This window comes from Gobio gobio (assembly GCF_949357685.1).
Source record: "Gobio gobio genome assembly, chromosome: 5".
In the NCBI taxonomy this organism is placed as follows: domain Eukaryota; kingdom Metazoa; phylum Chordata; class Actinopteri; order Cypriniformes; family Gobionidae; genus Gobio; species Gobio gobio.
Window position 1 is genome coordinate 22,980,946 of NC_137101.1, and position 17,522 is coordinate 22,998,467.

The 17,522-nt window shown below is 37.2% G+C and overlaps 2 protein-coding genes across 4 annotated transcripts; one reads left to right on the forward strand and one right to left on the reverse strand.

Moving 5' to 3' along the window:
* Window positions 1-2,811: 2,811 nt before the first annotated feature.
* llph (LLP homolog, long-term synaptic facilitation factor) lies at window positions 2,812-4,373 on the forward strand. Of its 2 annotated transcripts, none has more exons than XM_079817536.1 (3): window positions 2,812-2,877; window positions 3,449-3,652; window positions 3,745-4,373. In XM_079817536.1, the coding sequence occupies exons 2-3, from the start codon at window positions 3,460-3,462 to the stop codon at window positions 3,906-3,908; spliced, it is 357 nt and encodes a 118-aa protein (XP_079673662.1). In that variant the 5' UTR covers window positions 2,812-2,877; window positions 3,449-3,459; the 3' UTR covers window positions 3,909-4,373. The 2 variants fall into 2 exon arrangements, with proteins under 2 accessions (XP_079673662.1, XP_079673661.1); XM_079817535.1 differs by having other exon boundaries at window positions 3,449-3,650; window positions 3,740-4,052.
* hcls1 (hematopoietic cell-specific Lyn substrate 1) lies at window positions 4,369-17,433 on the reverse strand. Of its 2 annotated transcripts, none has more exons than XM_079817533.1 (16): window positions 16,935-17,433; window positions 16,268-16,351; window positions 15,905-15,978; window positions 15,378-15,507; window positions 12,766-12,876; window positions 12,596-12,650; window positions 12,389-12,499; window positions 12,159-12,269; window positions 11,929-12,039; window positions 9,526-9,581; window positions 7,630-7,699; window positions 7,321-7,469; window positions 7,050-7,178; window positions 5,825-5,981; window positions 5,625-5,699; window positions 4,369-5,491 (listed from the first exon to the last, which is right to left on the reverse strand). In XM_079817533.1, the coding sequence occupies exons 2-16, from the start codon at window positions 16,349-16,351 to the stop codon at window positions 5,358-5,360; spliced, it is 1,557 nt and encodes a 518-aa protein (XP_079673659.1). In that variant the 5' UTR covers window positions 16,935-17,433; the 3' UTR covers window positions 4,369-5,357. The 2 variants fall into 2 exon arrangements, with proteins under 2 accessions (XP_079673659.1, XP_079673660.1); XM_079817534.1 differs by having other exon boundaries at window positions 4,370-5,491; window positions 5,625-5,696; window positions 16,935-17,079.
* Window positions 17,434-17,522: the final 89 nt, after the last annotated feature.

A 17,522-nucleotide genomic window follows, 5' to 3' on the forward strand; every position in this document is an offset into this window, starting at 1 on the left:
GTGTGAGAAGAACAGAGCTAAGCTCTCTTCCATTCAACACTGGAGTTGCACTATAATTTGCTCACATACAAAGCACTGCAAGATTCAGTAGACGCATGTGTGTGTGTGTGTGTGTGTGTGTGTGTGTGTGTGTGTGTGTGTGTGTGTGTGTGTGTGTGTGTGTGTGTGTGTGTGTGTGTGTGTGTGTGTGTGTGTGTGTGTGTGTGTGTGTGAGAGAGAGAGATCTCAAAACCACAAACAACCTGCTTCAACTTACTGCTATAATTACAACCTCATTTTTCAATGGAGAGCATAAAAAGAGAAAAGGGCATTTCAAAGGAAACATTAGAGGAAAGATGAGAGCACCAATAATCATGTCACATTTTACTCGTGTTTATAGCGGGTTGAATAATACATAAATATACATACATCTATAACCATCCTTGTTCGTTGCATGATGCTCAATTATCAGATTATCATTAAATTGTAGTGTAATTATGCTAGTGCAGGGGTTTTGAAACATTTTGATCCCGAGGGCCCCCAAATATAATGATGACCCCTCCCCCCCAAATATGAAGGTGGCTATACATTTTCATATATAAACCCATATATACTCTGCAAAATACAATTACATATTATTTTATGGATAATTTTGAAGAGAAACAATTTCAATTTGTTTTAATTTCAGTTCGTTGTAAAGCAATTTTCATAGTATATATATGGCAAGAAAAAGTATGTTGAACCACTTGCAGAATCTGTGAAAATGTGACTAATTTAAACAAAATAAGTGAGATCATAAAAAATGCATGTTTTCTTATTTTTATTTGGTACTGTCCAGAATAAAATATTTTACATACAATGTTTACATATAGTCAACAAGACAGAAAATAGCTGAATTTATTAAAATTACCCCATTCAAAAGTTTATGAACCCTTGATTCTCAGTGCTGTGTGTTGTTCCCTGGATGATCCACGGCTGTTTTTTGGTTTTGTGATGGTTTTTCATGAGTCCCTTGTTTGTCCTGAGCAGTTAAACTGCCCAATGTTCTTCAGAAAAATCCTCCAGGTCCTGCACATTCTTCAGTTTTCCAGCATCTTTTGCATATTTGAACCATTTCCAGCAATGACTATGATTTTAAGATCCATCTTTTCACACTGAGGACAATTGAGGGACTCGAACACAACTTTAAAAAAAGGTTGAAACATTCACTGGCGCTCCGGAAGGAAACGCAATGCATTTATGCTGCCTTCACGTGCTATCGGAAATTTGATAATTCCGACTTCTGAAGTCGTGATTACCAGCTCATTGCATTCAAGTTTCAGAATGTGAGTGTGCAATTTCTACCTATAGGAAACTCGTATTTACGATAATTCCGATAGCACGTGAAGGCAGCATAAGAGCTGGGGGGTGAAAACTTATTGAACAGGATGATGTCCAATTTTTTCTTGCTTTGTTTAGATGTCAGTTTTATTCCATTTAGTACTGCCCCTCAGAAGCAACAGAAGATACTTAAAAGTTTTCCATGTGAAAAGATGGATCTCACTGTTGGAAAGGGTTCAAATATGCAAAAGATGCTGGAAAACTGAAGAATATGCAGGAGCTGAAGGATTTTTCTGAAGAACGTTGGGCAGTCTAACTGCTCAGGACAAACAATGAACAACCATCACAACACAACAACAACAACAAAAATCAGCCGTGGATCATCCAGGTAACAACACACAGTAATAAGATAAATGTAGCTAATTTTTTGTCTTGTTGACTATACATTTTTTAAGTAATCTTATTCAAGACAGTACTAAATAAAAAATAACATGCATTTTGTATGATCTCTTTATTTTATTTTCACAGATTCTGCTAGCGGTTCACATATTTTTCTTGCAACTGTATCTTTCCAGGGCAGTTTTACACTTTGACAGCCCTACAAGAAAGGAGAGGGGGAAAAAAAGGATGTGTAATAATACAACTCAATTTTAATGACATCTTATTTACAGACCCCCTACAACTGTTCTGTGCCCCAGACTGTAGTTTGAAAACCCCTGTGCAAGTGTACTCCAAAACGCAAATAAATAAATAATATTATTAAAATATATATAATATCTTCTTTTTTTCAGGAAAACACCAAAAAAAGCTTTCAGGAAAATGACAACACAGTCTGAAACACTTGCTGTAGCCTAATGTCAAAGCACTTCAAAAACAAATCCACCAATGGCCACAAATCAATCTACTAGAATACAATGCAATTTTTGCACCTGAAAACAGCGTCTAACCTACCAAACCTTGACCCCTTGGTCAACACAGTGAAGAAAAATGCATTGTCGAGCCATGTACCGGGAGCTTTTAAAGGTGAAATGTGTGATTTCGGCACTGCTAGTCTCACCAAATGGAATTGCAAAAATAATTGTTTTTCAAATGAGTTTTCCTGTCTTCCCTCCATCTGCCATGAGTCACACAAACAGTTTGCCCCACAACACTGTTAGTTCAGCCAAAATTCGACATGCTGGGCCGGTCAAAACAAACAGAGCTTAGGGCACAGAGCAACAGTGGTTACACATTTTGGGGATAAATCAACTTACTAATAGTTGTCTCAGTATTTTAAGCTTGGATTAAAAAAAGAAAGTGTTCACCTCTAAATGAAGACAAAGCTTCAGGAAGGAGGACATCGTTTATAATATGTTTTCCCGGTATCTTTGTACTTGAACACACCAGCAATTTTGAAATGTTTAAGATTTTAAAAGTAGGCCGCGGTTCTGCCGCCATCTACCGGGCTAAATGCGCGACGCCCACGAGCCGTCAACACGGGATGTTTTGTCCCAAATCCGGAACTGTCGTAAAAGCATTTTTGCTTAGCGGCAGCTGTACACAGATACACGTGTATCCAGAGGCGTTGCGAATATACATGTAAGTTACACACTGCGAATTTAAACACAGATTTGAAGATGTTTAAATATTTAAGTCCGTATATTGGCAATAATTACGTCTATAAACGGTGTTTTTACGTGATGTCTATTGAAGTAGAAAGGTATTTTTGCATATGAGGTGGCTAACTGGCTAACGCACGTCTTCGTTTTCATCCGAGTTTTCTTACACAAATCTCTTGCTTCTGAATATAATCAAAGATATATAGGTGATTGGTTACTAAGTTGATATCAGATATGTGATGTTGTGAACTATTATTGTTACCGGGTCTGAGGTCTGTATCAGTTCTTATGGAGTGGCCCATTTTACGAGTCTCACTAGATTGACAGAGGCTGCAAGAGTCATGGAGTCTCAATAGTAAGGCAAATCATGTGTCTAATGAGGGAGATACCCAAAATTGGGGCCCCCATATTCATGAAAAATGTGGAAATATCAAGGAAACATTGTTTTTCATCCCAGGAAGAAAAGGATACTTATATCTATGTGTGTGTATGTATATAAAATGTGTGTGTGCACGCTGCATGTATATATTTGTCTTTTTTTATCACCCTAGTTTCCATCAGGATGGCAAAGAGTTTACGCAGCAAGAGGAGGAGGAAGATGAGGGCAGAGAAAAGAAAGAAAAATGCCCCCAAAGAACTGGCACGACTCAAAACAGTGCTGGGTCAGGGAGAGAAAGGAGAGATCACCATGAAAGATGTAGCTGAGATCGCCACTGTGGTGCCGCCTGAGAAAGTGAAGGAGAAACTAGAAGATGGTGAGCTTTTCTAGAAACATTTAGCACTTCTAGTTATAGTAAGTATAGTATTTTTATCACATTAAAATCTATCTGTTGTTGCTTTGCTGCAGATGGTGGAAAGATGGATTTGGACACTAAACGCAGTAAAAAGACAATGTTGGATGATCAAGGACGGTATCCGGTCTGGATGAACCAAAGGGAAGCGAAGAGGGTGAAAGCCAAACGTTTGGCTAAAAAAGGAAAACCTAAGACGAAGAAAGGTCTCGCCTGGTAGATGAACTGAACTGCTTGAGTGTGGACATTATTCCAGTAAAAGCTGTATAGGAGACTCGCTGTGCATCATTTTCATGTACAGTTTGTATGTTTCTATGGACTTTTTACGCACCCTTGTGCAGAAAAATTCTTTACAGTGTTTGCGATTGTAAAATGTAATGGCAATCTGTTGTTGATGACAGACACTGTGCGATGTGATTTGAACATGTTAAAGGTTCTTCTGTTCACTAGAGTAAAGAGTAAGAGGAGTAAAAACACTGTATGTTACCTGCATTCAGCGTACCATACAAGCAACAATTTTAATAAAATCTTTTTCTCTCTACTTCAATCCATGTCACTCTGTGGGTCTGCTTTACTTTGAAGTTGTGAAGTATTATATATTTTCTTTGCAGACAATAATTATGGATGTGCATCCTTTTTTTAATATATATATATATATATATCTTAATAAATCCAGTAATCCTCATGGTAAATTGTCTTTTATTTTGTGGTCAACACAAATGCATAACATTGAGTCAAAGAAACGAGCATAAGCCTGTTGCTTGGCATATAAATCTTGAAGCATGAAATTACGTATAAAGCACTGTTATACCTCTGCATTAAATCTCTTTACCAAGCAAAAGTATAATTGCACTGAAATTAACAGCTAACAACTTACACGATATTACTGCTACAATACTTTTTGTTAAATTCGAACCTTGGCAAAATGGTCATTGAAAAATTGTACTATTTAGACATTTTTTTCATGTGTCATAATACATACACTACCGTTCAAAATATATATTTTTAAAGAAATACTTTTAATCAGAATTAATGCATTAAATTGATCAAAAGTGACAGTAAAAAAATATTTCAAATAAATGCTGTATACTTTGTTCATCAAAGAATTCTGAAAAAAATGACCAAGGTGTCCACAAAAATATTAAGCAGCACAACTGTTTTCAGCATTGATAATGATAATAAATGTTTCTTTACAACAAACCAAAATATTAGAATGATTGAATACTGGAGTAATGATGCTGAAAAGTCAGCTTTGCCATCAGGAATAAATTACATTTAAAAATATATAAAAATAGAATTGTCATAATATTTCACAATTTTAGTTTTTTTTACTGCATTTTTGATCATATCAATGCAGCCATGGTGAACATAATAGACTACTTTCAAAAACACTGAAAACCGACGCCAAACTTTTGAACGGTAGTGCAAAATAATCATATATATATATTTTAAACAAACATCTTTATAGAAAAAATGTAATGTCCACGTTATCTGGTAACTAACCATGTGCCTTGAATGGAAAATGTTGTTCAGCTAATAGATACAGGCTCATTAAAACAACCAAAAAACATGTTAGTATATTGCACTTGAATGTCAGAGAAAAATGCAATAAAAGAGTATTGTCTGCAAGTGGCTAATAAACATACATTTGATCATTCATTATTAGTAACTACATGAGCTCCACAAAGGTGGCAGGAAACAGGCCTGTGCGACCGTGGCACGTTCCTTTCCACCAACCCTCATCCACCATCTCAATGTTAGTGATGATGTCATCTGGCATGAAGGAGATCTCGTCACTGGCCTCTGAAAGAGTTAAGATTGATATTCATAATACTAAACTAAAACTAAAAACACTCCGAAATAAAAGCCATCGTTCTTAAGAGTCAGTTAAACAGAGACAATGTCATTAATCATTTGCTGTTATGATTATACGTACCTCCTTGGTAGTCATAAATGGCTTTGGCTGTATCTCCCCCTCCAGTTAGATCTTCATAATCATTATCAACAGCTACTGAAAAAAGAGGAATTACAGCTGTTAACAAAATCACAAACATTCATAGCAATTGCAATTAGAACCATCTATTTTTTCTGTGGCCTTGATTGCACAACGAATGAATGTGTATGTGTGTGTCAAACCTGCAGCAGCGCATGAGGCAATATCCTCATAATCTGGGTCTTGAGGTACAGGGTCAGCATCGCATTCAGCATACGTTTGCTCCTCCACTTCTTCAAACAGGTCATCTGCGCGAGGCGGCAGAGATGGCGGCTCCTCATAGTCAGGCTGATCCTCCACCTGAAACACACACAGAGAAACTGATGATCAATCCTCTCAGTATACGAGCTTAAAAATATTATTCATATACTAACCCGCCCAATCTGGCAACACTGTGTGTGATTTGTGTCATGTGCAGGTGCGATGGATCGCATAGAATCCAATAGGGTATCGGAATGGTATATGTTTATACTTCTCATCCAACCACAATAAAATTCACTATCCGGATGGCGCGATTTATCTGGATAGGTATTTTTTTTGGTACGATGACAAGCCGGAATGAAAACAAGCCAAAATGAAACAGGAGTAACAAGGATATTTTCAAAAAGTGAGTAGAAAGCACAGATAATTGCGTGAAAATGTAAAGAGTAGAAGTAAAAAGAAAAATAATTACTCCAATAAAGTATAAATACCCAAAATTTCTACTTAAGTAAGGTAAAGTATATTGTACTTCGTTACTTGACACCGCTGCACGGAATACATTTTTTTTTTTTTTAAATAAAAAGGTAACTGCAACTTTATATCTCACAATTCTGACATTGTTCTGACTTTTTCATCACAATTGCGAGTTTATATCTCGCAATTCTAAAAAAAAAGTCAGAATTGCAAGATATAAACCAGCAACAGCAAAAGTGAGAATTTCCAGTTTATATCTTCAAATTTTGACAGAATTGCGAGCCTTTTCCAGCCATGCAATATTCTACTAATATCACACACGGAAACCATAACACAATTTAGGGTAATATTCTGCAGATTTCACATTTAATGACTATTTCTGGTCATTCTGTCACCATTAGAATTTAACACACTCTTCTGGCTACTGTACCTGTATATTTAAATCATCTTGTTATGATTGGCTGTTCACATGTGAAATGAGTAATAAAAAAGTCCCACCAGGTTGCTGAACACTACATAGACGTTTATGTATAAACGTGGGCATCAGTATGTTAATGTGCTCATAGTTGTGATGTCATAATGGTTTCCGTATATGGCGAGAGTTTTGCGTTGTGAACACGAGAGTATGTCTAAAGAGTGCTCAAACTCTTTTATTTCAAATGAGCAACAACAATATAACAAAATAGGTCTTGCCTGAGCTTCTGTCTCTGGTTCATCTCTGGGAATTTCAGGCAATTTTCTGAACACCTTTGGGGGACTCTGGGATACTGGCACAGGTGGAGGTCTCTGATCTTCTTCCTCCTCTTCATGCTGGCTCTTCTCCTTAAGAGAGAAGATCATCAGTGTTCATTAGTGTGTGAAAAAGACAAGGCTGGTGTGTGGGCTATCTATTGTTGTCATACGTTCTATTAAAGTGTAGCGAGTATTTCCATATATATATATATGTATCAAGACAAATGTAAACCTCCTGTTTGCGTTGTGCCTCTTCCCGTTCTCTCTTCTCTCTAGCAAGTCTTCTGCCTCTCTCCTCCTCTGCTTTCTTCCTGTTTTCATCATCTGAGGCCTTCGCCATGTTCTCAAACCGAGCCTTAAGGTTTCCAGCTCCTACACTTGCTATAAACACAAAGAACAGATAATCAAGTATTTACAGTGTCCCTGAAAAGTATATGAACCCTTATTCAGCACTTAAAATGCATGAATGCCATTACATCACTACTCAAAACCAACCATATCAAATGTATAATTTGCATAGACTTGTACAACAAACACTCACAGGCCTCGAAAGCTTGAGGCTTTTCATATGCTGATGATGGTGACTCCATCTCACTGAAGGAAACGGCACTCTGTGAGAAAGAAACACTATGTACAATTCACTGGGAAACTGTCAAATCAAATCAATAATGCATGGAATCCCATTTCTGCCTCACAGTCAAAAAAGAGAGAGAGAGAATTTAAAATAATTGATATCTCACCTTGTTTTTCGTAATTGCACCTTTATGTATAACTTGCATTGTGACTTTATATCTTAGAGCTGTGACTCAACTTTATTTCTCACAATTTACTTTTTTCTTGTAATTGCGACATGTGTATCTCACAAGGTAACTATATTTCTCGAAAGTGCAATTTTATCTCACAATTGCGACTTTTATCGTAAATTTGACTTGCCAATATAAATCGTGATTATCTCACAACTGTGATTCAATTTCTCGCAAGTACAACTTTATTTTGCACAATTGTGACTTTTTTCTCGTAACTGTGACATGATGTGTATCTCACAATATAACTAAATTCCTCGAAAGTGCAATTTTATCTCACAATTGCGACTTTTTTATCGTAAATTCGACTTGCCATATAAATTGTAATGTGATTATCTCACAACTGTGATTCAATTTCTCGTAAGTACAACTTTATTTCTCACAATTGGGACTTTTTTTCTCGTAATTGCGACATTATGTGTATCTCACAATGTAACTATATTCCTCGAAAGTGCAATTTTATCTCACAATTGCGACTTTTTTATCATAAATTCGACTTGCCATATAAATCGTGATTATCTCACAACTGTGATTATATTTCTCATAAGTACAACTTTATTTTGCACAATTGTGACTTTTTTCCCGTAATTTCAACTTCAATCGCGATGACTTGACATCTCACAACTGTGATTATATTTCTCGTATGTACAACTTTTTTTCTCACAATTGTGACTTTTTTCTCGTAATTGCGACATGATGTGTATCTCACAATGTAACTATATTTCTTGAAAATGCAATTTTATCTCACAATTGTGACTTTTTTCTCGTAAATTCGACTTGCCATATAAATCGCAATGTGATTATCTCACAACTGTGATTATATTTCTCATAAGTACAACTTTATTTCTCTCAATTGCAACTACGATTATATTGCAATGTGACTATCTTACAACTATGATTATATTTCTTGTAAGTGCAACTTTATCACACAATTGTGACTTTTTTCTCGTAACTTCAATCGCAATGACTTGACATATCTCACAACTGTGATTATATTTCTCGTATGTACAACTTTTTTTCTCACAATTGTGACTTTTTTCTCGTAATTGCGACATGATGTGTATCTCACAAAGTAACCATATTTCTCAAAAGTGCAATTTTATCTCACAATTGCGACTTTTTTCTCGTAAATTCGACTTGCCATATAAATCGCAATGTGATTATCTCACAACTGTGATTATATTTCTCGTAAATACAACTTTATTTCTCACAATTGCGTCTTTATGTTTATATTGCAATATATCTCACAACTGATTAAATTCCTTGTAAGTGCAACTTTATCACGCAATTGCAACTTTTTTCTCATAATTTCGACTTGCTGTATATATCACAGAGACTATATATCACAACTGTGACTATTATTTCTTGTAAGTACAACTTTATTTCTCACAATTGCGACTTTACGTTTATATTGCAATATATCTCACAACTGTGACTACATTTTCACCAAAAATAGTGTAAGTGCAACTATTTTTCACAATTGCAACTTTGTTTCTCGTAATTGTGACTACGCATACCTTGCAATGTGACTTTTTTATTTTAAACATTATCTGAATATTATCTTATTTATTTTTTACTCTAAAACAGAAACAGGCTTCGATAATAATGGTATAATAAAAATCTTTGAAATGTACCTTATCCATGCGATCTGCTTCGACTCCATAACGTCCTCCAAAACCCTTTGCATAGTCTAAAATAATAATACACACACACATATTGAAGGGTCCGATTCCAAAATCCACTGCCACTTCAATGTATATCTTTTGAGTGATTTGTAATGAGTGATGTATAATCAAGGTATTGATCAATATTTATCCTTCTACATATTAAATGATTTGAATGACTTTTTCAAGCTTTAGATATATAATTACGTGTCTATTTACTGGATTGTGCTCTCTCCATGTTTTTGAGAGAAGCACCCAACACATGTTAAAACATATATTTCTAGCTGACCAAGATATCCAAGGTCACGACGGTCACGTCGGTCTGTCGCCTATGTGACCGATTCTTAGCATTTACTTTACTTTTCATCTTCAATCACTATAATGACGAATATTGTCTGTACCTCTTACTGAAGGAAAGAACTTTAGCTATTAGTGTGTTTTGGGAAAGTTCCTGATTAAAGCAAGAGCTTGACCAACTTCAACCTTGAAGAAGCTGTGTATCTGTGTGCGCTAGTATTCTTTGTTACATGTCTGGTATTTGTGAGGTGAACAAATAGCACCCAGGGGAGGTGAAATGACTAGTTTCCCGACAAGCTGGATCCTAGAAACACAGATTTGTGACCTCGTGGGTCACTTTGTGGCTAAAGTTAGGATCCTGGTGTCATCTGGATAATCAATGGAGATATGCTTCTGCCTATTAAACCATATGTGGAAATTTTCTACGTTTATCTATTTCTTAGAATCAGAATCAGATTCAACCTGAAGTAATGACGTAGCTTAGTGACCTGTGTAAAGTTGAAGCTGACTCATGAAGACTTGTGCGGACTATATAAATCATACAGAATGGTTTAGGGGTAGGGTTAGTGTAAGGGGAGAATATATACAGTGTAAAAATCCTTACGCCTATGGAGAGTCCCCACAAAGATAGTAAACCAGACGTATGTGTGTGTGTGTGTTAGATGATGGATACCCGACCCGAGCCCGATGGGACCCGTCGGTAACCGACGGGCCTGGCCGGGTTCGGACAGATATTTAGAAATGATGTTCGGGTCGGGCTCGATCACGTCAGCGCGATAAGGCATTGAACATTTTAAATTTAAAACAGCTTATTATGTAGGTAGCCAATGGGCCTGTTTAACTTGATACAAGTATAAAATATTACCCTAACATCCGTCTTCCTGTGTGCGGAAATTTGTTTATGTAGCTGTGACAACGCGCAATACGTGCGAGCATATTGCATATTAGGCTACATGTGGCTGGCAGCGCAACTTCAGCACTGCTGGCAGGACCATCGAGCAGAGGAGGACAGCCTTGAAGCCATCCACAGTTGATGCAATCCATTTTCTGCATAAAAACCTGGATTAGCCTAAACTTTGATGGATGGATTATGTAAATAGATCCCATGTTGCAGTTTAGTAGCCATACAGTTTTCGGGAAAAATGGTAAGAGTGATTTTCATTTCAATAAGCTGCATTGTGTTACGTTAATGTTTTGTTCTGTTAGCTTGGGCCATTTTTGGTAGACCTTTGTTTATTTAATTTTAATTGGCTATTTGATTGGGCCCTGTGTTAACGTGTGCTTTGTCGCTGGTGTGCTCATCTGTAAACATTTCAGAATGCCTTCCTACAGTTGCTTAATAAAAGCGGGCTTTCCACACAAGCAAACGTACATGTGTCATTAGTATGAGACATTTTTTTTTATTTTAACTGCGTCGGGCTCGGACATAAATATCTTAATGCCTGTGGGGCTCGGGTCGAGTTCGGTTACTGCTTTGTCGGACGCGGGCCGGGCTCAGACAGAAAAATGCAGCCTGATCCGCACTCTAGTGTGTGTGTGCGCGCGTGCGTGTGTGTGTGTGGGGGGAAAAAAAAGATCAAGAAGTGTTGCATCTCTAGCATACATCACATGTTGTGATAAGAACTTTGACATGTAGTTATCTGGAAAATCAGAACTGGTTTCCAAGAGCCTCTGACTGTCAGAGGTCTTCAAACCCTCAGGCCACATAGCCGAGACTTTCAAAGTGAGATGAACATAAGGGCCCTCAGAAAAGTGCATAAAGTACAACCCTACAGAGAATACAGCGCAAGATGAACACTAGGACCCCCAGCTATTATTTTCAGCCATCTAATAAAAGAAAACACACTTTTTGTCACCCTTGTTACAAAAAAGTCAGAAAAGGGGTCAATAGTTGTGGCAGGGGGCCCCAAAGTCATGTTCCCAGGACTCTCTGAATGTCTGTTGACATTGACATGGATGCCAAGTGATGTGACACTAACGCAGCCCATGCTATTACAATCATTACAAAACATCAAAATAAATATGAAGAGGGGTTTTCAAAGAGTTTCCCGTATGTCAAGGCAATATTTACAGTACCTTTCTGTGACTGATGTTTCTCTGTTTCTCCTTTGTAGTCGTAACCCAAAGCAGCCTTGTCAACCTTTTCATTTTCCACACCGTATTTTCCCCCAAAACCTTTTGAGTAGTCTGTGAGATGTTCAGAAAACAGAATTATGCTTTACAAACTAGTCTTCCACCAAAATGAGGCCAAAATAAGGATTGAGGACCAGGATGCTAGTCAATATAACAGCAGAGATTGAATTTACCTTTCTGTGACTGATGTTTCTCTGTTTCTCCTTTGTAGTCGTAACCCAAAGCAGCCTTGTCAACCTTTTCTTTTTCCACACCGTATTTTCCCCCAAAGCCTTTTGAGTAGTCTGTGATATTTTAAGAAAACAGAATTAAGCTTTATAAATGATTCTTCAACCAAAAGGACAACAAAATATGGATTGAGGACCAGGATGCTGGTCAATATAACAGCTGAGATCGAAAATACCTTTCTGTGACTGGTGTTTCTCAGTCTCGCTTTTATAGTCGTATCCCATTGCAGCCTTGTCAACTCTCTCATTCTGTACACCATACTTGCCACCAAAACCTTTAGCGTAATCTTATGAACAGTAAAGAAGTGACTATTATAGAAAGAACAGACAAAACAGAGGAGAAGATGCATAGAGTGTGTGAAGTTTTCTGAATGTTTGAGTACCTTTCTGAGATGCATGCTGCTGAACCTCACCCTTGTACTCGTAGCTCATGGCAGACTGGAGTAAATCAATAATAAAGTCACTCTAACTGTCTATTAATTCATTTATTCATATTATACAACCACATGTATTAAATTATTAACCACAGGACAGTGATGAGAGGGTTTCTAACCTTGTCCACACGATCCTTCTGAACACCATATTTTCCCCCAAAACCCTTTGCTCCATCTTTCTGGGATGAGTGCTGTTCAACCTCCGCCACATAGCTGTGCCCTAAAGCACCCTGGGAAAATTCAACACATCATTTTTTTTATTAAAATCATCTAATATCATCAAACTAATAGCGTTTGGTGTCATCAAACCTGGTGCAAACGACACAGCAAGATTAAATATACATAAATACAGTAGGGGCCAAGAGTGATGTCCAGAGGGGATATTTGTTTTTAATGACAAAGTCAGCACATGTAAACACCAGATCGGTTTAGATAACGTCTCATGTAAACAGTCCACCGAATCTTTCAATCGGAATTATTTTAATCGAATGAAAAAAAAGTGTGCATGTAAACGTGGCTAGTGACTACTAGAGATGCACCAATGCATCGGCCGATTTTTGATCAATTTAGAACCATAGGCATATTGGCTATAGCATGAAAGCACTGAGCTGTATAATGTCTGTTGCATAATCCAAGATTAGTCAATAATCTAATACTGTTTGCGTTTTAATGTTAAGCAAACAACAAAAGACGCTCACTACTCTTGACTAAATAACTTTTGTAACTTTCATAAGTATTAATATGCATTTAATTTATACATTGAAGAATATGCAGTGTTATTTTACACTTGTTTACTTTATTCCTGAAAACTGTTAAACCTACCCAAAAAGCTTTATTTCATATGCGTCTTTGTTCCGTTGTATTTATGTTGGCCTGCTGAATGTTAAATGGATCCAATCCATGTTCATTAGAAATTATTTGATGATGCGATGCAGCAATAAACTATCATTTAATGCATGTGTTTTTGTGTCTTTGCTGATTTAAAACATGATCAAAACACTATTTACTTTAATGACAAAAGTTCAAATAAGAGAGCAAGTGACAAATATCGGAATCGGCCAATAATTGTTTGTTAAAATCGGTATCGGCCCCAAAAAATCCTATCGGTGCATCCCTAATTGACTACATTGTACTTGGTGGCCTTGTTGTCTGCCTAAATTAATTATAAATAAACATAAAAAACTAGTAGGCTATTTGCAGTCTATTAAATTGTTTTTGACATTTTTATTTTGGACTGAAATGAGTCCAACACACAAGTCTGTCGGCTCTGACGGCGTTGCATCACGTGCACCTGCGCAATATCATAGCCCATGATTTCCGAAAATATAGTACTATGTTGTCAACTAGTGATATCATCACAAGAACTTTTGCGGAATATGCAACATAATTTAGACAATTGTTTTTGTCATATGTATTATAATAACTGACAGACAGTATCATTTCAGCCGCTCTGTGCAGCTCGAACAGGAGCTCAGCTTCGCGGCTGAGACACGAATAGACTATTAGCTTAAAGCTTTTACTCTTAAACACAAAAGGCACGTCCACTTTAATAAAAAAGGAATATTTATTAAACAACCCAGATCAAGAGCAGAAACGAAATAAAGTGCATAACTGAAAAATAAAGCATAGGCTCAAAACGAATACAAACAGTGGGCACCGCGCATTAGGCTCCAAATAAAAAATAAAATAATAAAGTGCCCAAATCCAATAAATAATACTAGAAATAAATTTGCAGTTTGCACAATAATAAAAGAGACGGGGCAACGCAAAACAGACGATGCCACCTAATGCAGACAAGTTAGCTTCCCGTTTTTAGGTGATATGACATGTTTGTCGTCGAGCTGTGATATGCAAACTGTTGCTTGCAAAATTTGCATTCAACTTTTTCCCCCAATTTCTATTTTGAAAAAATGCTGCCACACTGCCGATGTCTTTGTTGACATGGTAGAAGAGGACTGACTAGGAAAATGCTCTCACAATTAAATAAATAATAGGCCTATACAGCAAAGTAGCGTACTTCAATCTGTCTCTCTTCTCCAGTGGGTTGGGCTAATCCAAAAGAAGTGAAAACAAGGGGGGTGTTCTGAAGACAGACTGTTACCTGTGAAACAGGGGTGCTCTGAAAACACCCCCATTAGCAATTAGTGCTTTCCACCTGATTAAATGAACGCGGCAATACTGATGAAATGAACGCGGCAAAAAAAATCGACCAATCAGAATTTTGGTCGAGCCAGAACGTATCGACTAATAATCGACTAATCGACTGGGAGATTACAGCCCTGAAATAAAGTGTTACCAATTCTTTAAAAAAAATCGTAATATTGTTTGAATAAAGGATGAAGATGTCAATATTCTTAGGCCGGCCATCAGTTTTGGTCACTACTATATGCAAATGAGTTCCCCTTAAGTATTTGTAGATGTACGGTGCATTCACATTAGCAAATTGTCAGTAAAATTTTGATGGCAAGAAGGTCCATTGTCTATTGTTAATAATGTAGCGATGTTTGAAGCACAGATCACACAGAAGTCACTTTCAAACCAAGCAGCTTTCTGTTAATGAATGCTGAGAATCTGCGTGAGCAACTTGAACCAGTTGCGAAACCTGCCTAGGGAAATCTTTTGCTATCACGTGAAATTCCTATTGAAATGACTGGATTCAGTGAGCGAAAATTAGCAGAGCAACAGTAAATCTGACGGCACCTTTACATTTGGGCCTGTTCTCAAGTCTAACCTTGTCCATTCTGTCTTTCTCAACTCCAAATTTCCCTCCATAGCCGTAAGAGGCTTTAGGGCCCTGGTCCATCTCTTTCTTCTTAACCACCTCATGTTCCCGAGACACATTCTGCCTGAGATCTGCAATGCTGCACACAAAAACAGGCACATCGCATGTTACTACATGCTGCATATTTACCATGGAATGTGGCACTTTTGTTAAGCACTCAGATCTTTGCATTTGTTTACGGTGCTCATTATTATGTTCAGCACGGACATTATGAAAATAAAATATATAGATCTTATAGTTATATATAAATTCAGTGTATCAGTGCAACATCTTATTCCGCTTCTGAAGCGTGAACTTATCAGTCCATATTAGGAAATGCAACTCAAGTCGGCAGCTTTTCTACTTCCTATTTCCTCACTGCAGAGAGTGACGCTCTTTTCAGCAGTGCTTTCAGTTCAATGCATTGCAACCTGCTATATTATTATATCATTTAAAATCTTAAGATTATTTTCTGTATGATACGTAATAACTGTTACCTGATGTGTTCTTTCCGGCCTGATCCTTCTATGGTTCTGGCACCCCATCTCTGCTCCTGCTCTGAGACATCGTTCTGAAACACAGAAATAATAAATCAATAAAATTGATAAAATATGCTGTTAGAAATGTTAACTTTAAACCAGGGATGTCCAATCCTGCTCCTGGAGGGCGGCTGTCCTGCAGAGTTTAAACCCACCAGAAGCAGCTGATCAAAGTCTTTCTATGCATACTAGAAACTTCCAAGCAGGTGTGTTGAGGCAAGTTGGAGCTAAACTACGCAGGACAGTGACCCTCCAGGAGTAGGATTGTTTCCTACTGCATACCACTTTTAGAGCTTTTGAGTATTTTCCTTGTCTGCTTACCTCAAAATTTGGATCTGTATCCCAATCGTCCCCCTCTGTTTCGACCTTCACATTAACATCATGTCCCACCACGGCTTTCCACATCTATAGAAAGAGAAGCAAAGATGTCATGGCTCGTGTTACATTTCCTCATGTACAGACATTTGAGTATTTAAATGCATTATGCTTAAAATGTAGCCATAAAAATATACATCTACTCAAAAATACGTAGTCAGTAATAGGCTATTTCAGTAAGTAACTTAACATACAACATACAAAGCAGTGGTAAAAGGGTCAATTTGATAATGTCAAGAGAGAGTGAAACATCTATATCCACATATTTTAAGTTTTATGAAAAACAAAAACGACATTTTCGTTGAATCTCTATAAATCGAGTCGAACGTGTTGTTGCACTTTGCAAGTTCCTCATTTTTCTAGAGAATCTGAAACTTTTGCATGTTCAGGACTTCACGAAAAATACACTTTAATTTCAACAGTAATCCAGACCTTGAATACTGTAATGCAAGCACAGAAATGTTACAATTAATGTACAAAAATATATACATTTGACTTCCTGCTACAAAGTTCTGTCAACTCACCATGTATCACCCACTTCCTGAAGTAAAAGTTTCGTGTGTTTATATGCAATCCGTAAAAACAATATGAGAAGATAATAATGGTTACTCACTTTATAGTGCTTTTATTCCCGTCTTTTTGTCCGTTAAGTATGAGTATCTGTGTCGGTGCGCGATAAACTGTAGATCAGACCTGCGCTCGAATGCGCGCCGCGTACTACAGTCCAGAAGAGGCGTCGGGCACGCGTTCACGCGCATGAGTTTCACCAGTGCATTTTTGACCAGTTAAATTAAGACAAAACACATTAAAACAATAATCTTAATTTTGTAAGTGTCCCAAATGTCTTAAAAACTATGAATAGATGGATATGAAATAGAAGTAGTATTGGCAACTCTTTACAATAAGGTGTCATTAGTTAACTACATTTGTTAACATGAACTAATAATTGTGTGTGTGTGTGTGTGTGTGTGTGTGTGTGTGAGTGTAAACCGACATTAACATTTAAAGGCTGTACTAAAAGAAAACATTGTTTATAAAAAAAGATCAAGTGAAGACAGACTCACACACAGACAAACACAAACAGACACACAAACAGACACACGCACACACACACGCACGCACGCACGCACGCACGCACGCACACACACACACACACACACACACACACAAACACACACACATACAGGCACACACTCTCTCT

Bases quoted from the DNA above. Each gene is read 5' to 3' on its own strand.
- llph (XM_079817535.1), top strand. From the start codon at position 3,460: ATGGCAAAGAGTTTACGCAGCAAGAGGAGGAGGAAGATGAGGGCAGAG. The intron at 3,651-3,739 runs TGGTGAGCTTTT...TTGTTGCTTTGC, and splicing joins GTGAAGGAGAAACTAGAAGA to TGCAGATGGTGGAAAGATGG.
- hcls1 (XM_079817533.1), bottom strand. From the start codon at position 16,351: ATGTGGAAAGCCGTGGTGGGACATGATGTTAATGTGAAGGTCGAAACA. The intron at 12,500-12,595 runs GTACTCAAACAT...ACTGTTCATAAG, and splicing joins GCAGCATGCATCTCAGAAAG to ATTACGCTAAAGGTTTTGGT. The intron at 9,582-11,928 runs GTACTGTAAATA...TTATTATTTTAG, and splicing joins GAAACATCAGTCACAGAAAG to ACTATGCAAAGGGTTTTGGA.